The sequence below is a fragment of the Phyllobates terribilis genome, unplaced genomic scaffold, assembly GCF_046119375.1.
Source record: "Phyllobates terribilis strain yellow unplaced genomic scaffold, ASM4611937v1 Scaffold_11__3_contigs__length_659146591, whole genome shotgun sequence".
Taxonomy (NCBI): Eukaryota; Metazoa; Chordata; class Amphibia; order Anura; family Dendrobatidae; genus Phyllobates; species Phyllobates terribilis.
Genome location: NW_027362771.1, coordinates 253323717 through 253350878, shown reverse-complemented (window position 1 = coordinate 253350878; position 27162 = coordinate 253323717). Strand labels below are relative to the sequence as shown.

Below are 27162 nucleotides of genomic sequence, written 5' to 3'. Positions count from 1 at the left end.
AGGCCCCTGCTGTGAGATCGCTGGTCGTGTCGGTATGGTCTGGACATTTCTTTGATCGTTGAGGTCCCGCTGGGTAGCATGCATCAGTGTGTTTGACACCTTACCAATGACCTTGTTGACGACTCAGACACAGAAACTGATAGGCGTGCATCGTTATACCCCTCATCCCTATCCTGGTATGCATGGCACCCCTCATCCCTATCCTGGTATGCATGGCACCCCTCATCCCTGTCCTGGTATGCATGGCACCCCTCATCCCTGTCCTGGTATGCATGGCACCCCTCATCCCTGTCCTGGTATGCATGGCACCCCTCATCCCTGTCCTGGTATGCATGGCACCCCTCATCCCTGTCCTGGTATGCATGGCACCCCTCATCCCTGTCCTGGTATGCATGGCACCCCTCATCCCTGTCCTGGTATGCATGGCACCCCTCATCCCTGTCCTGGTATGCATGGCACCCCTCATCCCTGTCCTGGTATGCATGGCACCCCTCATCCCTGTCCTGGTATGCATGGCACCCCTCATCCCTGTCCTGGTATGCATGGCACCCCTCATCCCTGTCCTGGTATGCATGGCACCCCTCATCCCTGTCCTGGTATGCATGGCACCCCTCATCCCTGTCCTGGTATGCATGGCACCCCTCATCCCTGTCCTGGTATGCATGGCACCCCTCATCCCTGTCCTGGTATGCATGGCACCCCTCAGCCTTATCCTGGTATGCATGACACCCCTCAGCCTTATCCTGGTATGTATGGCCCCCTCAGCGTTATCTTGTTATGTATGGCCCCCTCATCTTTATCCTGTTATGTATGCCCCCCTCAGCGTTACCCTGGTATGTATGGCCCCCTCATCCTTACCCTGGTATGTATGGTCCCCTCATCCTAGTATGCATGGTCCCCCTAATCCTCATCATGCTGCACATAAAAAAATAAACACTCCTACTCACCTTTCTTCTCTCCTCCAGCGCTGCGTCCGGTCTCCCTGCACTGATCTCTCCATGTGAGCCGCGCATGACGTCACTGACATGCACAGCTCACAAGGGGATATCAGCTGCCGGAAGTCACTGCTCCCCACGCCGGGACTATGTGTGCTGGGAGCAGTGACTTCATGCTCCTTCATAGCCGGCACACAGCGTAGCCGAGCTGCGGCTCCTGCTGCTGCCGGACTACCGCGTGTGCCCGCTTATTAAAGGGCATGAATATTCACCCCCTCTCCACGCCCATGGCTGTTAAGGGAACACTTAAACAACACAATGTAGCTCCAAGTCAATAACGCTTCTGTGAAATCTACCTGTCCAGTTATGAAGCAACACTGATTGTGAATCAATTTCTCCTGCTGTTGTGCAAATGGAACAGACAAATGGTAGAAATGATAGGCAATAGCAAAACACCCCCTATACAGGAGCGGTTCTGCAGGTGGTGACCACAGACCATTTCTCTGTTCTCATCCTTTTTGGCTGTTGTTTTGGTCACTTTTTCATTTTGCCATTGCTCTCACCCCTAGAGGTACAGTAGCATGAGGCGGTGTCTACAGAAGTTGCTCAGGTAGTGCAGTTCATCCAGGATGGCCAAAAGAATGGTCTATTCTCATCAGATCTATATCCACAGGTGTACACCACCAAAATAGTCATGTAAGATAGGGAAAGGGGAAAGTAGGAAAAGTGTGGATATAAAGAAATTAAAAATGCATAAACTTTATTGATTAATTAAAATCCTATAGATGTAAAATTGCTCATGCATCTATAGATGCATATAAGGTAACCACCTACTGATAGAAAAAGTGGTACCCACTAATAAATCTGGCTGGATGTAGTGTAGGGCAAATTATGGGACACCTCAGTCAAGTCCCTCTAATGTAGGACCGAGGTTATATATATATGTGATATCCCCATATATTGGAAGGAATAGCCTAAATATGAATGTCAGGTGGAACAATTAAAGTTGAAAATATATGTAGTTGCTATAGTAGCAAAATGTACATGTATAAGTCTGCCTTAGGGCATTACTATTCACCACCTGACGGATATATATATATATATATATATATATCCGTCAGGTGGTGAATAGTAAGGTGGTTACCTTATATGCATCTATAGATGCATGAGCAATTTTACATCTATAGGATTTAAATTAATCAATAAAGTTTATGCATTTTAAATTTCTTTATATCCACACTTTTCCTACTTTCCCCTTTCCCTATCTTACATCATCCAGGATGGCACATCAGTGTGAGCTGTGGCAAGAAGGGTAGCTGTGTCTGTCATCTTAGTGTCCAGAGCATGGAGCAGATACCAGGAGACAGGCCAGTACACCAGGAGACGTGGAGGGGGCCGTAGGAGGGCAACAACCCAGCAGCAGGACCGTTAACCTCCTCCTTTGTGCAAGGAGGAACAGGAGGAGCACTGCTGGAGCCCTGCAAAATGACCTCCAGTAGGCCACAAATGTGCATGTGTCTGCACAAACTGTTAGAAACCGACTCCATGAGGGTGGTATGAGGGCCCGACGTCCACAGATGGGGGTTGTGCTCACAGCCCAACACCGTGCAGGACGCTTGGCATTTGCCACAGAACACCAGGATTGGCAAAGTCGCCACTTGGCACCCTGTGCTCTTCACAGATGAAAGCAGGTTCACACTGAGCACATGTGACAGACGTGACAGAGTCTGGAGACGCCGTGGAGAGCGATCTGCTGCCTGCAACATCCTTCAGCATGACCGGTTTGGCAGTGAATCAGTAATAGTGTGGGGTGGCATTTCTTTGGAGGCCGCACAGCCCTCCATGTGCTCACTAGAGGTAGCCTGACTGCCATTAGGCACTGAGATGAGATCCTCAGACCCCTTGTGAGACCATATGCTGGTGCGGTTGGCCCTGGATTCCTCCTAATGCAGGACAATGCCAGACCTCATGTGGCTGGAGTGTGTCAGCAGTTACTGCAAGATGAAGGCATTGAAGCTATGGACTGGCCCGCCCGTTCCCCAGACCTGAATCCGATTGAGCACATCTGGGACATCATGTCTCGCTCCATCCACCAACGTCACGTTGCACCACAGACTGTCCAGGAGTTGGCGGATGCTTTAGTCCAGGTCTGGGAGGAGATCCCACAGGAGACCATCCGCAACCTCATCAGGAGCATGCCCAGGCGTTGTAGGGATGTCATACAGGCATGTGGAGGCCACACACAATACTGAGCCTCATTTTTACTTGTTTTAAGGACATTACATCAAAGTTGGATCAGCCTGTAGTGTGTTTTTCCACTTTAATTTTGGGGGTGTACAGAACAAAGTATTCAATGAGAATATTTCATTCATTCAGATCTAGGATGTGTTATTTGATTGTTCCCTTTATTTTTTTGAGCAGTGTATATTACGCACATAGCTTTACAGCATACACATTATGTATACTCACTGCAGAGCACACATACAAAACACTGCTGTACTTACAGTACCCACTCACTCCGCTCTGCTATATACTGTATGTGCACACACATATCTGCTACATCAACACAAACAGCACCGCTACAAAATGCACACATAGCTCACCTACATAACTAACACACACAGACTGCATACATTATCAGCAATTTGAAGTTCCTTCCAGGCATGTGACTGATCACTTCAGCTAAGAGTTCCTTCACCTGCTCGGTATGTGCGGTACATGGTAGCTTTCTGTCTGGTTCAGCACTGATCAGGTAAATCGTTGTAGGGCAGGAGGAGAGAGAGCAGTGCTCTCAGACTTTAGACTAGAAGACACACACGTTTAAGCAAGATTTTTTCATGCTTAAAAGTGCATGCTAAGGTCCTAAAATTCTGATATATTTTTCTGTAACGTTATAAAGATTTTAACATACTTTTTGGGGTTTCACTTCAATGTAAACATGACTGACTTTTTGTCATCTCTACATATTGTGGGAGGAAATAACTCTCTCTTCTTTTTTGTAGCCAAACTGTAATGATTGCATGTGTAAGCCCTTCAGACAGAGATTTTATGGAGACGCTGAACACACTTAAATACGCAAACAGAGCGCGAAATATCAAGAACAAAGTCATGGTTAACCAGGATCGAACAAGTCAGCAGATAAATGCACTTCGAAATGAAATAACAAGGCTTCAGATGGAATTGATGGAGTATAAAACAGTAGGTTCTGAAAATTGATTACATTTCTATGGGTTACTCCTAAGACAACGGCCAAATATTTTTCTCCCAATTAGCTGCTGTGTATGTGTTTATTAATATATGTATGTTCTATGTTATTGGTTATCATCTGCAGTGTCCGTAGATACTTCAATGTTTGAAGGGGTTGTCCTCTTTGAAATTTTATTGCAAATCTGTAAAATAAATGACTGAGCTTTTACTCACGTTTCCTGGTTCCAGTGTGGCCTCCCTGCTGCTGCTCTGGTTCTGGTAGAAGGGCTGCAGCAGTGATGTCATATCTGGAGTGCTTTTCACTGCTGCAGGCAGCTACTTGGCTTAATTGCTCTGCTGATGGCACTAACAGTTGAGCCAAGTGATTGACTGCAGTGGTCACGTGCCTTTAAATGGTGATGTATTGCTGTAGCTGATCAACAAAGACCAGAGTAGTGGCAGAGAGGCAGCACTGGACTTGAGAAGGGTCAATTTATTTTACAAGCCTGTAAATTAAAAAGAAAAATGAACACACTACAGGTTTCTGAAAATGGTAAAAAATGCAAAAATGTATTTTCATTCAAATTTCTGAATTTTTTTTTCACAGCTTAAATCAAAACAAAACAAAACTATGCATATTTGGTATCTCCATACTCATACTGACCTTGAAAATGATATTGGCAGGTTAGTTTTACCATATAGTGAACATGGTAAATAAAAAAAAGAAAAAAAAAAAAAAAAGAAAAATTGTGGAATTGCAATTTCACTGCACTTGGATTTTTTCCCTGTTTTCCAGTACATTCAAAAGTACAACTTGTCCCTCAAAACACAAGCCCCCATACAGCTATAATGATGGAGGGAAAAAAAAGTTGCGGTTCTTGGAAAAAGTGGGGGAGAAAACGAAAATGAAAAAAAAAAGGAAAATGGCCTGCGGGTGAAGGGGTTAAAGGGAACCTGTTATCTGATTCATGCTGCCCAAACCATGCTCAAACCGTGGGCAGCGGGAATCAAAGTCTGGCTGTGTCTTTGTTTTTGTGCATGATGTACTCTGAAATGCTGCAGCATTTCATAGAAAACATAGTTTGAAAATCTGAGTGTGGACCATGGAACTTGGAAGACTAGTCCGAAGTAGGTCTTTGGCAGCTTCTCTTCATTCTGGTCCCTGTGATTGATAGGTTTCTCTTTATGCATTAGGAGACACCTGTCAGTCTAGGACCAGGGTAGGGAGAAGCTGCCGAAGACTAGCCAGCTGAGACACATAGGGCCCAATTCATCAAGACTGGCGTTGTTCACACTGGTCTTTTAGTTAGAGCGTGCTTGAGTCTCCTGTAAAAGAGAAAAAAAAGGCAAATTTTACATAATTTCACACACAATCCCAAAAATGACAGAATTGTTGGCACCTTTCCAAAGATGTGGGTAAACAACTTTGTTTCAAGCATGTGATGCTCGATCAAACTCACCTGTGGCAAGAAACAGGTGTGGGCACCTGAAATCAGATAAAAAAATGGAGAACTTGACTCAATCTTTGCATTATGTGTCTGTGTGTGCCTCACTAACCATGGAGAACAGAAAGAGTCTGTCTGAGGACTTGAGAACCAAAATTGTTGAAAAATATCAACAACCTCAAGGTTACGAGTCCATCTCCAGAGATCTTGATGTTCCTTTGTCCACTGTGTGCAACATAACCAAGAAGTTTACAACCCATGACACTTTAGCTAATCTCCCTGGACGTGGACGGCAGAGAAAAATTGTTGGAAGGCTACAATGCAGGATAATCCTGATAGTGGATAAGCAACCCCAATCAAGTTCCAAAGAAATGCAAGCTGTCCCGCAGGCTCAGGATGCATCCGTGTCAGCGCAAACTATCCTTTGACATTTGAATTAAGTGAAATGGAGGACCCCAGTGCTGATAAAGACATAAAAAAAGCTAAACTGCAGTTTTTCAAGATGTACGTGAGTAAGCCCAAATCCTTCTGGGAAAGCGTCTTGTGAACCGATGAGACCAAGATTGGAGCTTTTTGATGAAGCACATCATTCTACTGAAAGAAAAGAACACAGTAACTACAGTCAAATATGGTGGAGGTTAAAATATGTCTTGGGGTTGTTTTGCTGCCTCTGGCACTAGGTGCATTGACTGTGTGCAAGGCAACATAAAATCTGAAAATTGTCAAAGGATTTTGGGTCGCAATGTAGTGCCCATTGTCAGCTAGGTTTGCGTCCTAGGTCATGGTCTTCCAGCAGGACAATGACTCCAAATATACTTTAAGAAGCCCCCAGAAATGGATGAAAACAAAGCACTGGAGAGTTCTGAAGTGACCAGCATTGAGTCCGGATCTAAATCCCATTGGACACCTGCGGAGAGATCTTAAAATTGCTGTTGGGAGAAGGCGCCCTTCAATTATGAGAGAAAGAAGAAAGGTCCAAAATTCCAGTTGAGAGGCTTAAGAAGCTTGTTGATGGTTATAGGAAGCAATTGATTGCAGTTATTTATTCCAAGGGTGTGCAACCAAATATTAAGTTGAGGATGCCAACAATTTTGTCCAGACCATTTTTAGGGTTTTGTGTGAAGTTATGTCCAATTTGCATTTTTTTTCTTTTTTTTTTGTGTGTTGTTCCAATACACACAAAGGAAATAACAAAACATATGTAATTGCAATAATTTTCTGGAAGAAATACTTCATTTTCTGGAATAATTTCCAGGGTGCCAACACTTTTGGCCATGACTATAAATGTATGTGATTGTGGCCTCTGCTAGGGGTTGTTGCAAAAGCCTCCAGGTCTGTTGAGTGATGCTGCATGGTAGAGCTTTATCTTTGCTTCTTTTTTTTTCTGTTGTATCTGTGATGTACTGTTGATTGTTTGTGTTCTGGGTCTTGAGCCCCCCACCTATTGGTCACACCACTAAGCAGGCGCAATCGTCTTTTGTCTGAGCACTCACAGCAATGACCAGTAGAAAGCTTATAGGTTTACATTTATGTTTAAATAAATCAGAAATGTCTTTGTACATTTACAATAAGGTAACATATACGATGTGTATATTACATGTAAAGATAATATCTTAACAGGGAGCACTAGTTTGCCTGATCTTTTGCTGTTTTCTGGTTTTAAAATGATAGGGTAAAAAAATAATTGATGAAGAAGGAGTTGAGAGCATCAATGATATGTTCCACGAGAATGCAATGTTACAGACGGAAAATAACAATCTACGCATGAGAATTAAGGCTATGCAAGAAACGGTGGATGCTTTAAGAACCAGGATTACACAGCTCATGAGTGACCAGGCCAATCAGGTCCTTGCTAGAGCAGGTGCAGTATCTATCCATTCATTCATTCATCCATTTATTTCTTCATTCATTCATTCATTCATTTATTCATAAGAAGTAGTTTTAATATCATAGTGATTATTAGGGATCCATGTCAGGATACATAATCTGTTTTATTTCTTTGTCTAAATGTTCCCCTGAATTGTTATGTTAAATCAGTGATGCAAAGTTTTCTAAAAATTAATTAAAGGTATATGCATACAGAGACATTAAGTACTGTAACATGAAGAGCAACAGATATACTAATATATGTATTAGGAATTATCTATTAAGTTATATGTACAGTAACTGCAAATTAGTTCTATTAGCATAATGCGACAAAAATATCATTAGGGCAATGTATACATAATCCACAGTACGTATCAAACATGGTAGGATGATATACAGTGGCTCTGCAGCACCATTTTTACATATGAAAGAATTAGATACAGCATCTCTTTAGCACAGTATCAAAAATTATGATTAGATACCCAGACTCAACAGACAGTATCATACAATAGGCTTAGATACCCCAGCTCAGTGGACAGTATCACTCATGACAGGCTTAGATTCACCAGCTCTGCAGACAGTATTGCACATGATAGGATTAGATACACCCAGTGTCAGACTGAAGAACATTGGGCCCACCAGAGGATTTGATTCTGAGGACCCACCTTTCTCCCCCACTCAAGAGGCCAATAGCAGCTGCAAGGTTTGCACTATGAACTCTCCTGAAGGAGAAGCCAGGGGCCACCGGAGGATTCTCTGGTTCTCTGGTGTGCCAGTCCAACCCTGGACACTCCGCTCACTGGACATGATCATACATAACAGAATGGGATACCCCGGCTCTGCCGACAGTATTACACACGATAAGATTAGATACACCATCTCATCGGCCCGTATTACACGATAGGCTAGAACTATAATTACTTTATTTTTTTTATTTTAACATGGTAATGTGTGACCAACTTATCTCGATGTGTATATATATTGCCAATTGTCTGAGGTATACATCAGAGAAATCTCCCAACGTAAACCTGTGTGTGAACAATTTCCACCAAGGACCTTGAACAGCTTACAACCTTCCTGAGTACACGGTGTGTCCCCGAATTTCTCCACCGTCCATCTTCTCTCATCCCTTATCGTTGGTTGTTGAATTCAGATGTCTGTATATCTGTCTGAGTATGGATCCCGATTGATGGATTGGCAGCAGGTCTCATGACCCGAACTTGACAGCATTGTAGGCACATATTGGACTGTCAAGTTCAGGTCAGGAGACCTGTGGCCAGTCCGTGCATCAGAGTCTGTGCATCAGGGTCCGTACTGAGGCCTCATTCAGACTTTCATGTATCACGGTGCAACACTTTGTCTTTATATATTTTCTCTGTCTTACTGTTTTTTGCCTTTTACAATGTTTTCCTTGACTTATAATATTAATGCAAATAATTGTACATTCCTGAATAAAATGTAACAATTTATAGGCATTGGAAAGAAGTGTAGAATATTACTTGTTGACCAGCAGATTAGTGAACTCAGCAGAAAGTAATCTGAGTAATGTAGCACATTGCTGTCATTTATTTGCCTTTGATTTGTATTGAAATGCTGTATATAAACATAGAAATGACGCCAACACAAAGGAAAGACTGTGGAGGAAAACAAATGAATGCTTGTGCTAAATATCACTAAAGAGGAACGTGTTTCATCGTTCTGGAACATTAAGCACAGCATTCAAAGGCCCCGAATGTGCAGCTATCCGCAGTAAGGACTTGGTCATTTTATATAGGTATCTAGTCGAGAAACAGACACAATCTGTTCTCACAAAACTTTCAGCATTTGTGGAAATTATGTGGACTAAAGAGCGGTGTCTGCAGATTGCTCAACAAGAATGTTCTCTAAAATCTATTTGTGTGACAGTCTTTGGTCTTCTAATTTCTTGTTTAGGACTTTTGTTTGGTATGCTATGAGCTCCATGCTCTCTAGTTTGAGAGAGGATGTTATTTGCTCTTTTAACCTTTCAACTTTAATGGGTTAAAGGGATAAAGAAAAAAGTTGTGTAAAGAAGGGCTATAGTGGATAACAAAGTTAGACAAAGACATAATCATGTATGAGGAAATATAGTTTAAAGGGAATCTGTCAATAGAATCAATTTCTAATTTGTCTATATGGGCATGCAGGTCATAGAAAGTTTAATAAAGTGGTACCTTAAAATCTGCAATCTGATTTCTTATTCCAGAGAAATCCACATTTTACTTAATATGTAAATGAGCTGTTAAGATCTTTGGATCGGACACAGATCTGCATGAGAATCTGCCTCCAGAGCTTCTTTTAAAAGAGAACAGGGCGATACCAGTGTGAGACGTGTAATGACTGATGGTCTTTGTTGATCTCACTGCAGAGCTGTGTGTGGTTATAACAAACACAGTTCAGCAGAGCTGAACTTTGTCTAATTACAAACACATCTGCAGCTGCATTTCTCCTCTCATTGATGTAATCGGGCACAGATATGCAGCAGAGCTGACAGCACTAACACTACTTCAGCTTCGATCTCACAGGCAGCCAGTGTGGAGGAGGGGAGTATATATGAGCTAGCAGCACTATGAGAAGAGAGCTACAACTGTAGATGTTTTTGTAATGAGACAAAGCTCAGCCCTGCTGTACTGTGTTAGGTATAATCATGCATAGCTCTGCAGTGAGATAAGGAGATCAGACTGTCAGACATTTCATCGTACTGGTAACTCCCCCTTTCATTTAAAATAAGCTCTGGATTCAGATTCTCAGGGAGATCTGTGTCCGGCCCATAGATTTTAACAGCTCATTTACAAGAAAAATGTGGATGTCTCTGGAATAAGATATTGGATCGCAGATCTCAAGGTATAATTTTATTCACTTTTGTATGACCTGCATGCCCATATTACAGCTCAGGAGGGTTGATGCTTCTGACAGATTTCCGTTAATGCTCTTTATTCTTTAGTATAGCTGTAAAATATAACCTGTTTTGTATTTGCAGGTGACGGTAATGAAGAAATTAGCAACATGATACATAATTACATCAAAGAGATTGAAGACCTTCGGTAAAGCATTTCAGTAACCTAATCCCCTATATTTCTCTAAGTCCTCTTATGTCAGATAGTAAGTGATTCTGTGTTACAGATGAACTAGTTTTACACAATTTCCTTTTGGCGCTCTCACTATATTCTTTGCTTAAACTGTATTGCCATCTACTGGTGATTCTCATGTATTACAGTTGTAAAAATGCTTTCAAGATGATTTGCAAATTCTTTAAGGCTATGTGCCCACGTTGCATTTATGAAGCAGAAAATTTCTGCTTCATTTCTGCAAGTCCTCTCCCGGAAAAACGCATGCGGAATTCCGCACGCGTTTATCGCGCATTTTTCGCGCGTTTATCACGCGTTTTCCACATGCGGAATTGCCTTGCGTTTTTTATGCATTGGACAAAGGCAATTCTGCTTGCGGAAACGCAAAATTAAATGACATGCTGCGGATTTTTGAACGCAGCATATACGCTGCGGAAAAATCCGCAGCATGGGCATTGACATTGCGGAATGCCATTGGGGACCATGGGGTGCGGATATACATGCGTTTTTCAAGCGTTTACGCTGCGGAAATTCCGCAGCATATACGCTTGAAAAATGCTACGTGGGCACACAGCCTTAGTGAGAGAAAACATGCTTAAAGGGGTTGTCCAGTTAAAACAAGTTATCTGCAAGATAGATAACTTGATCAGTGGGGGTCCAACTGCTAGGACTCTCACTTACCAGCAGAACAGTGAACTTTTATCCCTGTTAGAAAGGTGTGACAGTGCCATGCAAAAGCTGTGCTCCATTCATTCCCTATGGAGCTACTGAGCGCAGCATTTAACTTTTTCCAGCAGCCCATAGAGAATGGAGCAGCCCATCGGGTGTCTTCTGACCAGGATAAAAGTTTCCCCATGATGGACACCAATAGCACCTGGCACCCCACATAGACTATAATGTGGTCTCTCAGGTTTATATCATGGTGTCCTTCAATAAATGTTTGGAATCTTTTTATGTAAGCGGTTTCTTTAATATATATTTTTTTCTTTTGTGATCAGTGCGAAATTGTTAGAAAGTGAAGCTGTGAATGAAAATCTTCGAAAGAACTTGTCAAGAGCTTCATCAAGAGCCTCTTATTTCTCTTCTCCGTTCTCTTCCGCTTTGATTCCTGCTGAAAAGGAAACCACTGAAATTCTCGATATGGCAAAAAAAGATATACAGAAATTGAAGAAGATTGAAAAGAAGAAAAAGAAAAGGTAATGTCAACCACTTCCATATTTTTCTCCACTTTATGACATTTCTTTTCACTTACTGTTATGACTGTTCATCATATTCCTATTGTTGGACCTCATTTCAGACTGTGAATTTCTCTTGCTTGATTTCATCAGCCCTTGCTTTGCATGGTTTGATTGTCACAGAGATTCTGCATGTTTGACGTTGTATGTGTAACTTGTGGAAAAAATCATGAGTTTGTACATGCTAGACTATTATAATCCATTTTTATTCTTTGCTACAACAATGAGCATATGGTCTCTTCATAGTGAATGTTGAATTCAATACATCTGAATTTATAAGTTGCCACATTTACTATAATGAGTCCGAGTGAATTTGCAACTGGTCAGGTAGATCAGGAGTGTTCCAGACCTAATTAACACCACATTAATGTATGTTAGCTATTAGAGGAGCTTTGTTAATCATGATCAAAGGAGTTCCAGCAAAGAGAATAAGTACAGTACGTGCCTGTACACACAATTGTAGTGTGGTATGTGTTTTCAAGGAGGTTTTTGTCAATCGGTAACACACATTAACAGTACATGTTGCTGTACTGCAAACTGACACCACGTGTAATGGCCATTAGCGATTTTCATAAATGGCCGTACCATAAAATGATTTTTTTGTCTTTTAGATGATTTCTATAGTTATGAAAGGAAAGCTTAAAGGGATTGTCCTGTCCAAACCGATAAGTCTGCAGTCACTCTGTGTGACTGTAGACTTATTAATCTCCCAGCGCACACACTGTGCACTGCGGGGATTCACCAGTTTCAGACCTGGAAACAGAGGATATGTACGAGTTATACATACCCCCGGCCAGTGGGCATGACCTCACGGTCCATACACTTGTGTTCAGCCGAGGCCATGCCCCATCTAGTGGGCATGGCCGACTGGGAGTGAATGGAGAACAAGGCTGTGCCCACTGGGACTGGAGACTGGGAAACAAAAAGCGCAACAAGGTCTTATCCCAGAATAAAAACCAGTAGGGTGAAGGACGTGCTCACCTGTTGTGGTTATGTAATACACAGCAATAGTGTCAGCTGCTGCAGCCCCACAGCTAAGAAAACGGGTAAAGTGCCTAAAAGGATTAAGTGGATGCTCTGCACCACTGATAGAAATCCAAGGGAAGATTCCAGGAAACAGGATTGGTAGCGATGTGGTTTATTGTCAACACGTTTCAAAGTCATCCAACTTCTTCATCAGGAGTTTGTGTTTTTTATCTAGTGAAGATGTCTAATAACTTTGAAACGTGAACTTCCATAACATCACTAACAATCCTGTCTCCTGGAATCTTCCTTTGGATTTCTATCAGCAGGCAGGGGATCCTCTTATTCATTTTGAGCAAATAATAAAATGAGGCACACTTCCTTCTCTAATCCCTGTGAATGAAGCACAGGCTTTAGTGGCCCGCTCTGGAATAGGAAGATTTCACATAACATTCTATACTTACCTGACCGCTGAGGCCAGTGATTGTCTGCATCGGTTAGGTGAATGGGACTTTACATCATCAGAAGCACATCTGGCATAATCACGTCCTGTCCTGGCACAGACCACTGGAGAGCAGTAGGCATTTGCATGAAGAGTTTTCATTCCCTTATGCAGCCATGTGCATTTCCCTAAATGGAAGTATCATAGAGCCTGCTTCATATATCAGAACTCTCTGACAAAAATTTTCTTTGGCTGAAAGGAAACCAGAAGGTATCCTAATATTTTTTCAGTGTTATTTGGAAAATAAATGGGTAATAATTGGGTAAGAATAAGAACAATACAGTTTGCAGTATATTTTGATATTTGATAAATTCCTTCATTTGGAGAAATCTAGCTTAATGAATCGAGTGCCAAGTAATACAATCATTTCTTGTTTACATAATCGTTTAAATCAGAGATGGGGAACCTCAGGCCTGCGGGCCGTTTATGGCACTCAAAGATCTTTTATCCAGCCCCGAGGCAGATTTGCAGGTACGGCAGTGCTTGACCTTTCATATTTGTCACGAGAAGGAACATAAAAGGATACAGCAACCATTAGACCTCTCGCTAGATACTAGCAGTGTTAGTTGGGGAACCACGACCACTCTTCCCCATGGTCTTGTTGACCTCATAAGGAATGGTGGGCCACAGAATATGTCAGATGACTTGCTACATAAGTATTTATTTTCTTTAAAATGGAACTGTGCTTTCAATAAACTTTGTATAATTTAATAGTACAGTCGAATCCTAGAAACTTTGTAATATATCTTGTTAGAGAAATCCGTTTCCTTGTCCACTTATCAGACACTTTCCCTATGTATCCTGAACTTATCGTCCATTTTTAAAACTGCTCAAATCTCTCTTGCAACACAACACAAATTACCAGCTCACCATGTTGTCACAGCCCATTATACTCTATGGAGAGGTGAGGAGCCAGGAGAGGAAACAGGCCGAGGGAGGAATAGAAAGATTGAGGTGAATATTTTCACAAGTGGGTTTACCTCACCCCAGAGCTGATTCACATCCAGACAACTCAGCAGCGCTGTATAATCTCCTCCATTCTGCTGATACTTGTCACTCTGTGTGTGCTAGGTTATGTAAGGGATGGATTACAGTAGCTAGTCTCTTCTCCATAGCTTCCAGTGGATCACAAATTACAGATAAAGCATGCAAAGGGGAAAACTGGTGAAGATACAAGTCATATACTATAATGGCCAGAAATTCCGATAATCTTCATGTACTCAGAGGTCAGCTTATTCTGAAATGTTACTTGAAAGTACAGTTATCCTTTAAATACGATCTTCAGAAAAATTTTGTATTCTACATTACTGATGATAAATGAAACCGAGAAATCACGTGTGGAACCATTTTCGTTCTTTTAGGTTATAATTTAGTAAAGGCACTTTTGGTGGCAAATGTATACATCTAAAAATGTACAGCTTTATATATGAGGGGCACATTTGTACTGTAGCTTGGCTGCTCCATGACATTAAAGGGATCATGTGCTCAGGACAGTTCCTGTCCATGTATTCACTTAGCACATGAGTCATTTGGTCATTTTTGAAAAAAGAAACTGCTGACCACCAACAACCATCTCAGTACTGCATTTTTATCTGCAAAAAAGTATAGAAAAATGTCCTTGGGTAACCTTAAAACTGGACCTAAACACCATTTGAAGATTAGGGCACTGTAAAGATATTTATGCATTGCTAACAATATTGTGCAGTCTGTGTTATTGATGGTAGCAAGATCATGCACCATTCTTACCTTTGTAACTTTCATTGTTTGTCTGGTCTGTCCTTCATTGCTTTGGCTGCCTATACTGTACTTCTGATTTTGAAGGCTACAGCAGCTTCAAGAAAACAATCAAGAAGAAAGAAGGTTGGAATACTCCCCTTTATCTGTCTATTTTATTTCTTTTATATGATCAGTTATACAAAGAGAATACCTAACTAGCACATCTCTTAACCCAATGATATGGCATAGTTGTCCTACGTCTTTTTGGAGCAAAGTGTTTGCTATGTTAATGAGAGCCGCTTACAACCCCAAGTCTTCAGTGTAGGTCAGGGGTTGTCACTCAGAGACCAAATAGCCATTTTCTTACTGGAACTGCTGTTTGGATTGCTATGTTATCCAGTATAATGGCTGCTTTTCTATAAAAGTTACACATCCAGGTGATACTTCTGCAGCTCGTATACTATAAATATTAAAAATAATATACACATTTTCTTACTATAACAAACACTTTGCACCCATAAAAGAAGATTCTGGATATTCTTCATCTAGTGGGATATATTATGTGCTTTGAGTAGGTTATTCTGAATCCCTTCACAAAGCCACTCTTGCATACAATATAACCTGAGTATGAGTATTAAGAAATCACTGTCTTATTATTTTTACAGGGAACCTGTCATGTGATTTATGCTTCCTGAACCACGAGTAGCATGAATCAGATACAGTCTCCTTATTGTAAGTGACTATATTTTACTCTGAAATTCTCCAGCTTTTCAGAGAAACAATACTTCACTGTGTTAGTTATAATCACACACGGCTCTGCTGTGAGATCAGGAGCAGCCGGTCATTACATGTTCCACACTGGTAAAGTCCCCTTTCATTTAAAATAAGCTCAGGAGGCAGATTCTTAGAGAGATCTGTGTCCGGCCCATGGATTTTAAAAGCTCATTTACATATTAAGAAAAACGTGGATTTCTCTGGAATAACACATCAAATTGCAGATATCAAGGTATCATTTTATTAAACTTTCCATGACCTACATGTTCATATAGACGGCTTGGGAAGGTTGATATTATCGACAAGATCCCTGTAAAGGAGGGGCCCAGAACGAAGCAACTGAGATGACCAATCACTGTTAACCTCTTTGTGACCCACCCTAACCTGCTTGATTACCCGGTCTCTCCATATGTGTGCATCGGGAGAGACTTGTCAATCATGCAGCGCAAGACAGTGAGATGGCAGGAGTGGCCTGCCTCAGTGACTAGTCACCGCAGAAGTCTGGTTTCTGGCCTATTGTTTAAAGTATTTTATTTTCTTTTAAAGCTGGAGGGATTCAGAGTGAGGCGTAGGTATTTGTAGTAGGGGAGACTATCCCTGATTCATGTTTTCCGTGATTCGAGTAGCATTAAGCGGATGACAGGTTAACTCTTAAGTGCAATGCTTAAGGTGCTGATATTAAAGGTAAAATGTTTGGACATTTTAGTAGATAAAGCACTAAACAGAGGCCTATTGGCTGTGAGGCATACTGTATTTTCTGTGTTGGATTACTTCTAGCATTACCTAAACTGGGTTTGTCCCCATTAAGCATTTCCTCTCTATGCTGCCTAAAGAAACCATGGCTGTGACTGGTGCCATCTTGAAAGCTATTTCTGCAGCAAAGTCAACAGTAAAATATTTATTTAATCTCATATTGTTTTTATTATGTAAAATATCAGCCCTTAATGCATATGGCCACTGTTTTTCTCAATCTTTACTAAGCAGTTTTTCTGTATGCCATCTGCACATCTTTGTTGATCTAACAATTATATATTTTTTCTTTACATTTTTTTCCTAGGGCATTAACCATTTAATTTTGCTTCCTTACGCTTCTGATTTAATCTCACATTCTGTTTTTTTTTCCTCCATTTATGATGTGTTGTGTGACAAAGAAATATGGTAAAAACACGATAAATAAAAAAATCATGTTTCATGTCATAGTTGCACATCACAGGTATTTCTTCATTTCACTCTATACACTTCAACTTCTGCTTAAAGACCATGTACATATTTGAACCCATTTCTTATTGTTTTGACTGTACTTTTCAAAATAAAACACATTTGCAATTGGGTTTAGTTAAAAACTTTATACAGTCTGTCTTCTAGAACATTATTCCCCAACTCCAGTCCTCAGGTATCACCTATACTAAGGAAATCCTGAAAACATGATCTGTTGGTGGCTCTTGGAGACGGGAGTTGGGGAAACCTGTTCTAGAGCTTGCATGCAGTAAACTTCAGTGCAAGCTGCTCATAGCTTGCTGATTGCTCAACTCTGTAGCCTATGACCCATCGTTCAAGAATAACGATATGTTGCATGCACTTTAATTGGACCAATCTCAAGAACCAGACCGCCACAGATCTGCAGGCCATTAAAGTCCTTGAAATATATATAAAAAAATGCTGAAGGTTTAATTACTCTTTGAGCAAAACAAGAAAAACATAAATCAAATGGATCTAAGTTTATTCTGAATTTCAGCTTCGTTTAGATTTACTAGATGTCCGAGATGGGCTGTAGAATTGAGCCGTCAGCAATTTGTCTAACAGGATTGTGAAGCCTGCATCTTATTGCTCATGAAAACTCTACAAGCCAGCTGATAAAAATTTTAATGGAAATAAATTGAAACTTTTTATTTTATAAAAGGACTATGCAATTCAATAAAAAATGGTGCCAAAGGCTTACATAGCCATTACATTAATGGAAAGTTTGCCATGTAAAGATATATTTGAATGTATAAAGATGTACTGTAGGATATTGTTAATACTGTATTGCAGATACTGGCATTTCTTAAAGTAAATGTGGTCAATATATATTATTAATAAGCTGAGTTAACATCATATTGACCTGAAACCTTTTGTAGGAGCTAATTAGTTGCATACATGTCCAAATTTACTTGTACTATACGTTACCTATCTCGTATTTATGCAGATAGGTTTGAATGAACTTGTGTTCTGCATTTTCATTTTTCACGTTTCATGTGTTAAAATTGAAATAAAAAAAAAAGTCTCAATGGGTTTCAGGTTACAGGACTTAGCCAAATTTTTAAAAATTGCTGTCTTATTCTGACATCTAACTCTTGTGGCTCCCACTGATCAGCTGCTTGAAGGAGCAGGATGAATAGGATTAAAATGCAGTCCTAGCACAGCCGTTCTAAAAAGCGGTGTTCTGCAATACACGGCAATGTCCAGCACTAGCCAGTGTGATTTCAGACAGATTATTTGTGAGAGTCCTGAGAGTCACACCCTAACGGCTATAGTATTGTGAGCCTATCCTCAAGATGGGTAAACATATTGGTGGATGTTGCTGCTTTCCTGCTCACTTGCATATAAATATATCTACAGTACATTCTAAAATATATTGAAAGTTGAAGAAACAATGCTGAGACCACCCAAAGTGTGGTCACATTTAATATTTTAGGACATTATATATGGTAAGAATTGAATTATTGTTGGTAATGCATAATGTGCAGCCTTGGGATATGCTATATGCAACCAAGTTGAACAAAAGTGATGTTTTATTTTACATGCTTCTTGTTTTTCCTATAGTGTAAAAGATGACAGTGCAGACAATGAGAAGTCTGAGGAGAGGGGGCTTACAGAAAAAGAATTCAATGATCTAGATACTGTAAGTATGAAGATAATACTGTATGTTCCAGATAAATAAGAATCGGGAAAGTAATAAAAACGTCATTTTTAAAGGCTTTCTTCGTGTATTTAGAAATGTCAGAACAATTAGTACATATACTATGCATGAACACACACATGTTCAGGACAGAGTCCATAGATGAAAAATTAACTTCATTAGTAAAAATTAAAACAACTTTTTATATCATACAGCGTGTAGGGCTGTTACTTGTATAATAAAGCAGTGACACATTTCCTAATCCTGGACATATCCTTTATTTTCAGGTTAAACAAATATGTTTGACAATATATGTAAGTAGTGTAGCATGCATGTATCCTTTTGATGTATTTTTATGACGTTCAGTAGCCCTAACTTCCACAGTAGTTCCAGTCTTATAGTGTAAATTATATTTAGAAAAATATATACCGCATGTAAAGAAAGATAGTAAGGCACCAGTCACAATGTGCAGCCTTCAGTTGTCGAGCACTAGACGCTGCACTCTACGTATGAAAGAGTGTTAGCCTGGAAACCACGTAGACAGGGCACTAGCCGTGTGCATGCAAGCCAGGTGGTGCAAATTCCCTATATAATGAAACCTGAGCAGTCATAGCTGTAGAAATGGAACAGATAATGCACTCACCAACAGTGTTGCTTGATAATAGTCCTGTTTATTCGGGATTACACATGCAGAATGGTGGTGCGGGGGTGAGAGGACAACGGCCGTTTCATGCTAGTCCTGCGCTTCAACGGGTCCACTACAGGTGAGCAACCGAAGCCTTCTGGTTAAATACCTGAAAATGAGGCAATACGGCCAACCCACCTGCACAGGTGTTGATTAAGTGAAACCACACACAAATAAAAAAATGTTTAAAAACACAATGCAACGCATACACAGTTACAATGAACTTATGAAAACTCATATAAATACAGATAAATACAGATAAATCCAGGCGATCATTGAGTCCTGTCGGACCTTGTGCGTTAGAGTCCAAAATTAGCCTAGCTTCTTTTTGAGGTAAAACTAAATTGTAATTACATCCGTTTTTGGGCGGATTAACCTTCAGGAGACCAGCAAAGCGTAATTTATTAGGGTCACTACCATGAACTTCTTTCATGTGCTGAAGTAATCGGGGAGAGCCTTTTCTTGAACGAATCGATCTATAATGCTCACCAAACCTCACATACGAGGGTCTGTAGTGGACCCGTTGAAGCTCAGGACTAGCACGAAACGGCCGTTGTCCTCTCACCCCCACACACCAGAACCTGCACCACCATTCTGCATGTGTAATCCCGAATAAACAGGACTATTATCAAGCAACACTGTTGGTGAGTGCATTATCTGTTCCATTTCTACAGCTTTGACTGCTTGAAAAATATATACAACTAGAGATTACTAGAAAACGGAAGAAGGCAAAGAAAATTATATTCAGCTTGTTTCTAAACATGATTCATAAATACAGCGGGTGAAGTAAGTATTGAACACGTCACCAATTTGCTAAGTAAATACATTTCTAAAGGTGATATTGACATGAAATTCTCACCAGATGTCGGTAAAAACCCATCCCAGTCACACAGGCAAAGAAATGAAACCATAGATGTCCATAAATTATGTGTAATAATGAGAAAAGACATAGGGAAAAAGTATTGAACACGTGAAGAAACAGGGGTGCAAAAAGCCATGGAAAGTAATGACAACAGCTGAAATCTATCAGTAATTAGAAAGCAATCCTGCCACTTAGTGAAAAATAATATCAGCTGGTTCAACTGATGGCCTATAAAAAGGAGTCTCATTAACAATGTGCCACACAAGAACCATCTCATGATGGGTAAAACCAGTGAGCTGTCTCAAGACCTTTGCGACATTACTGTTGCAATACATAATGATGGCATTAATTACAGAAGAACTTCTAAACTACTGAAGATTCCAGTGAGCACTGTTGGGGCTGTAATCCGGAAGGGGAAAGAACATCATTTTGCCATAAACCGACCATGACCAAGTACTCCCTATAAGATTTTAGACAGAGGAGTGAAACGAATTATCAGAAGAGTTGTCCAAAATCCTAGGATCACCTGTGGAGAGCTACAGAAAGACCTGGAAACAGGAGGTACAATTGTTTAAAAAAAACAAAAAAAAAAACAAACTATAAGTAAGGCACTCTACCTCCATGGCCTGTATGCACACCCATCACCCAAGACTCTATTGCTGAACAAAATGCATGTTCAACCGTGTTTAAAGTTTACTCAACAACATTTAGACAAGCCTGTGAAATACTGGGAGAGTATAGTCTGGTCAGATGAGTCCAAAATTTAATTCTTTGGATGCCATAATACACACCATGTATGAAGGCCCAAAGGCACTGCATATCACCCCAAAAACACCATAACAACAGTGAAGTTTGGAGTAGGGCTGTTTTTCAGCATACGGCCCTGGAAAACTTCAAATAATTGAAGGAAGGATGAATGTACAAATGTACCGAGACATTATTGATAAAATTCTGCTGCCATCTACCAGGATGATGAAGATGAAAAGAGGGTGGATATTTCAGCAAGACAATAATCCCAAACATGCAGTTAAGGAAATTCTCAATTGGTTTCAGGGAAAGAAAATAAAGCTGCTAGAATGGCCAAGCCAATCACCTGACATGAATCCAATAGAAAAGTTTGTGAAAGGAATTCATAGAAGGAGCCCACGGAACCTTCAGGATTTCAGGAATGTTTGGGTGGAAGAATGGACCAAAATCACACCTGAGCAATGTATGCGACTAGTTTCTCTGTACAGGAGGCGTCTTAAAGCTGTCATCACCAACAAAGGATTTTGTACAAAGTATTAAATAAATTTCAGTAAGTGTGTTCAATACTTTTTACCTCGGTCATTTCTCGTTATTACATATAACTTAATTTATGGACATCTATGGTTTAATTTCTTTGCATGTGTGGATTGGAGGAGTTGTTACTGACATCTGGTGAGAATTACACGCCAATAGCACCTTTAGAAATATATTTACTTAGAAAATTTGTGATGTTTTCAATACTTATTTCACCCGTTGTTTATTAGAAATTATTTTGCCAGTTTTTGAGTCCGCACGTGGATCGTATCTTCATAGAAAAAATATAGAAAAATATTATTGTCTAAGATGGAAAATGGCAAAATGATGACTTTTTGTAGGAAGAAGGACATGATGGAAGCGATCATGAGGAGGATGAAGAAGAGGAGGATGAAGATGATGAAGATGCAGATGGAGCTGAAAGTTCAAGTGAATCGGATTCAGAACAAGATGAAAAGGGTACATATTTTATTCATGTCAAACAAAACCTATTCGAGTAGATTTCCTAAGATAAATCTGGAGTTTTAGGTCAGTTTGTGCCAAAATACTAATGACCATGTCTTGCACCACGTTTATTATGGAACTGATGGACAAGTAGGTGTGGTTTCTTGTTAAAGGTGTTCTTTAATGGGAAGTGAATGGAGCTATTTATCATCCAGCATGAGCCCCTGTGATAAATTTGGTTGACTTTTATACTGTCAGAAGTTTGTGTTTTTGAAACAGACTACAGGCGTGGAAAACCCCTTTAATAATGAAAATAAGTAATGTTTAGATAATTGTCATATGCATTTATTGTTTTATTGTACGGAAATACTTTCCTTTTTTTTTCTTTCCCAACTTACAGAAAACTACCAAGCGGATCTGGCAAACATCACATGTGAGATCGCAATTAAGCAAAAACTTATTGATGAACTGGAGAACAGCCAGAGAAGGCTGCACACCCTGAAACAGCAGTATGAAGAAAAGCTGATGACCCTGCAACACAAAATCCGCGACACGCAACTCGAGCGAGATCGTGTACTTCAGAATATGGGTAATAACAGGATGTTTTAAATTTTCCACATAAATGGCAGGTCCTTATGAAGGAAGCCATGTTTTTTTTATTTTTCTTCACATTTATTATGGTTCGTAGTTCATTTAACCCTTTCACGACATTCATCGTACATGTACAGAGCAATTCGGAAGCAGGTGTTTGGAGCAGGCTCACACAGTGGGTATTAGGCCACGTGCACACGTTGGGTGAATTTTTTACCTCAGTATTTGTAAACCATACGCAAGAGTGGGTGATAAATACAGAAGTGGTGACGTGTTTCTATTATTCTTTTCTTCTGACTGTTCCACTCCTGATTTTGGCTTAGAAAAACTGAGGTAAAAAATTCACCAAATACTCAGCGTGTGCACGTGGCCTTACAGCCAGGACCTGCCGCTAACAATCTCAGGTGGAGCGGTGCTTCACCCACGATTATTGACATGTTGAATGCCGCTGTGAATCTCTTGACAGCAGCATGTAACACGTGCCAGCATGCGTGTGTGTCGTTCTCTCCGCCCATCAGCGCACCCATGATGTGATCGCGGGTCATTAATAGGTTGTCATGACAGCCAGAGGTCAGCTGATGACCCCGTCTGTGTTTGTCATTACAGAGCTCCCTTGAAACCCTGCCTGTGGCCCGGCATCAAAAGAGAATGATCTCTGCTCTATGCTGTGGCATCGCTGTAATATAGCACAAGCGATTGGACTATCGCATCTTCAAGTCCCTTAAGGGGGCTAACAAGAACAGTGAAATGTTAAAAAAAACAAACAAAAAAAAAAACAAACCTTTTTTAAAAAATATGAAAAAAACAAACAAAACCAAACACGTATTGCTGCGTTCAGAAAAGTTCAATGTATCAAAATGTAAAAACAATTAACCCGATCGGTAAACACCATAAACCAAAAAAGTTCAAGAATGCCAAAATTAGGTCAAAAGGTCACATCTATCCCAAATTGGTATCAATAATAATAATGGTATCTGACAAAAAATGAAAATGTTACAGGTCTCAGAAAATAGCAACACAACCCAAAATAATTTTTAGTTTCAAAAATGTATATTATATACACAAAATGTTTTATTACAATACAAGATTATAATGTAGAGAAAAAAAATCAGACAGAATGTTTATAAAGGCTTGGGGCGGGGAAATGGGGGGAAAATAGAGAGTGGTACATGCATCCAACTGGTTTCAGATCAGAATAACTCAATATATACATGGTGCAATCGACCATTAATATAATAGAATCACAGATCCAAAAGACCCCAATATAACTTTCTACATTAGATATGATGTAGTTGTTGATGTAATTCGGAAGTAACCTGAACTATCACGGTGATAAATGTAAAATTGATTTAAATGTGGATCTTGTTGGAGGGCTATCCATGGAGTCCGTACGTCAAAGAAAAGCTTTAGAGTATCTGTTTTTGTTGCATCAATTTGTTCACATAACCCAAAATAATTTATATTGCAAACTTCTGTTTTTTTTTCACCACTAAAATAATAATAAAAAATTGAACATGTTGGGAATCGCCGTTGTTGTATAGATGAGGAGAATCATATTGCAAGGTCATCTTTACCATTGAATGTACACCGTAATAACAATTCTCAAAAACCAATGTCAGAATTGTGTTTTTTAACAATTTCTCCCGACTTGGATTTTTTTCCCCATTTTCCAGTACACTATGTGGTAAGATGAATGGCGTCATTCAAAAGTACAACTTGTACCATAAAAAACAAGCCCTCGTATGTCTATGTGGACAGAAAAATAAAACCGTTATGGCTCTGGGAAGAAGAGGAAAAAAAACGGAAACGCAATAACGGGAATTGGCTTCGGCGTGAAGGGGTTAAACACATTTGAACCTATTGTTAATAGAAAGCTATAAAGCCCAATCCACTGCTGCAAACATAAAAGTAAAGACAAATCTATTGAGTCCAGCATGAAGGTAGACAATCACAATCCAGTCTTCTGTAAAAGCCAAACACTATCTACCCAAAGAAACCAATTGCTAGACATGAAAATAGACTGTAAACAGCACTTTACTTGCACTGTTTTTTCCTTCTTACAGCAAAGTTCCCTGGCCTTCATCCTGCTTATTACTCATTAGTAGAACATCTCTTTTAGGTTCAATGGAAACATGTACAGAAGAGAAAACCAAAAAGATAAAAACAGAGTATGAGAAGAAGCTGCAAACCATGAATAAAGAACTCCAAAAGCTGCAAGCTGCACAAAAGGAGCATGCCCGTTTATTGAAAAACCAGTCACAGTATGAAAAACAAATGAAGAAATTGCAGCAAGAGGTTGTTGAAATGAAGAAAACAAAGGTACATTAAATGTGGTTACAATTATTATATTAAATCTTTCATATTGTATGAAAGATGACATTATATATACCATAGCACTTAAAGCAAAGGTTTTCCTTTTGTGATTACATAAAGAAAATCTGTCATCAAGTTTTTGCTGCCAAATCTGAGATCAGCATAATGTAGGAACAGAGACGCTGATTCCAGTGATGTCACTTACTTGGCTGCTTGGTGTAGTTTTTAGAAAATCACTGTTTTATCAACAGAGGATTATCAGTAGAGGACTCCTTGGCCTGCTGCCAGGTAGTCCAACCACACCCCCATAACTGATTGGCTGCTTTCTGCCTATTCACAGTGTATACAGAATGCTGCTAATCAGTGGTGTGGGCAGGGTTATACCGAGCTCCACCTTCAGAGAGCTGCTAGATCTGCAGCTGATAAAACAGTTTTTAATCGAAACTCCAGCACACAGTAAAGTAAGTGATACATCGTTGTAATGGGGGTCATTTCCCCTGCATTAGCAAAAACCTAATGACAGATTACCTTGTGCTGTGCAGTCTGTTTTGACGGCACAGCACATTCCCCACTATGCAGGCGCGAGAGCTGAACAGACTCTATGGATGACGTAGGAGACTTCAGCTGCATCGATTATGGCAGGATGGCAAATACAGGGACAGAGGAGGCTCCAAGCATGGTCCTGACAGTGCCAGTTAGCATACGGCACAGGACATTTACAGAAGTTATTTTCTTAGGTATGTGTAAAGCTGGACAAAGATGAAGGGTGGACTGAAAGATAGTAGATATAGTTTATACAAGGAAAACCTGGTGATTGGTTAACAGTTGACAGCATGTAAAGTGTGTTATGTAGTTTCATGGGTTATACATTGAGTGTGACATGTAATGGTGGGCTATTTGCTTTAATAATTCAGAATAGCAATCACTTATGATTTTCATTACTAGCTCATCAAACAAAATAAGAAATTGCGTAAATTAATGAGGGTTAGTCCTTTGAAAGTATTTCAAGAAAAGACTGTTCTGGCAATCACTCCAGGTCAGTACTTTTATGGCAGTCTTTTAGTAACCCAGGCTATTACAAAAATGAAATGGCAAGACAATGTTCAGGTCTGATTGTAGTCATTAATAATGTTTTGGACACTATTTTAGATTTCTTTTCTGAGCAATCTGATGCCTACAGCATGCATTGGGTTAGGACTCGGTCTACATGTATGTCATCATGGCTGTCCTCCAGACAGACTGGTGTATATGTGTGTCCACAGCTGTACAAAACAGACCTTTTACACCGTTACATACAGATTCATTATACATAATTATTTGTGTTTAGGTGCGGTTAATGAAACAAATGAAGGAAGAGCAAGAAAAGGCAAGAATGGTGGACTCGCGCAGAACCCGTGAAATTGCACAGCTCAAGAAAGATCAGCGGAAGCGAGATGTGCGTAGTTTCTAGGTTTTTTCTCTTTTTTTTTTAAAGTTACATTGAATAAAAATGTAGATTTTATAACTGCCTCTCTGAACGTCCATGTACATTGCACGATTTTCGTTCTAAGAACACTCATTTCCCAATAACTGAGCAGTCTAAACAGGCTATCAATCACCCAATAAACATTTGTCCATCAGGTAAAATGATCTTTTGGTCTGCACAAAAGATCATCTTTCTTGGTAGCACATCGTCCTGTGTAAGAATGGCAGCCTGAGCGCACTAAATAATGTATTACAGATTGTTCAATGCACATCTGAAGCTGAGCCTCCCGGTGTAAATTGGGTACTAAACGACCACCTATCCGCAAACAAGAAACTGATCGGCGGTCGTTAGTGCCGCTAGTCGTCAGGTGGAATTGCACCTTTACTTATAATGGTAAAAACTTTTAAGATATCTATCTGTAATGACCCAGTGGTACTTTAGATACAAGTAGTTATAAGATGCCAAAATAGGGCTTGATTTGCTCCAACTGTATAGCCCACTGATTTTAGTGGTGCTGTTTGTCGCTCCTGGATTTTGGAAGAATGTGGAGACAGAACTTTAGTAGTAGAATACTGTTAGTCATCACCTTGCCTTCAATCAGTGTGGGGACCAGAGCAATGGGTACATTCTAATAACGGATAAAGTGACCTATCATTGTTCAGAGGTAACGCTTTAACTTTTATGTATCTTCTTTCTATAGACTCTCAAGGACTTAAAGGACAATCATAGACTGTTTTTTTTTCCGTCCTTTTTTTTAAAAAAAAAATGTATATAATTCACAGTAGAGAGCCATGTAGATAAAGGAAGAAATTAAGCCATTGTCTCCCCCCAGGAATCCACTGCCAACTCCAACGCTGTTGCTTCGACAACTCCGCAAACCACAAGTTATGATGTCACGACCACCAATCTCCTGACCAGTGCAGCCACTGATTGGC

At 40.1% G+C, this 27162-nt stretch overlaps 1 protein-coding gene across 10 annotated transcripts in view; it reads left to right on the top strand.

Moving 5' to 3' along the window:
• Positions 1-27162, top strand: part of KIF21A (kinesin family member 21A) — a 180254-nt gene that overhangs the window by 105649 nt on the left and 47443 nt on the right. For 5 of the 10 annotated variants that reach the window (XM_073652160.1, XM_073652161.1, XM_073652164.1 and 2 more), the window contains exons 8-18: positions 3938-4133; positions 7238-7427; positions 10431-10494; positions 11517-11714; positions 15040-15078; positions 18511-18589; positions 18874-18900; positions 21756-21873; positions 22259-22447; positions 24569-24768; positions 26090-26197. In XM_073652160.1, the coding sequence (XP_073508261.1) occupies positions 3938-4133; positions 7238-7427; positions 10431-10494; positions 11517-11714; positions 15040-15078; positions 18511-18589; positions 18874-18900; positions 21756-21873; positions 22259-22447; positions 24569-24768; positions 26090-26197 (1408 nt within the window). The remainder of the gene's footprint in view (positions 1-3937; positions 4134-7237; positions 7428-10430; positions 10495-11516; positions 11715-15039; positions 15079-18510; positions 18590-18873; positions 18901-21755; positions 21874-22258; positions 22448-24568; positions 24769-26089; positions 26198-27162) is intronic. The other 5 variants (XM_073652165.1, XM_073652166.1, XM_073652169.1 and 2 more) reach the window with 3 other exon arrangements.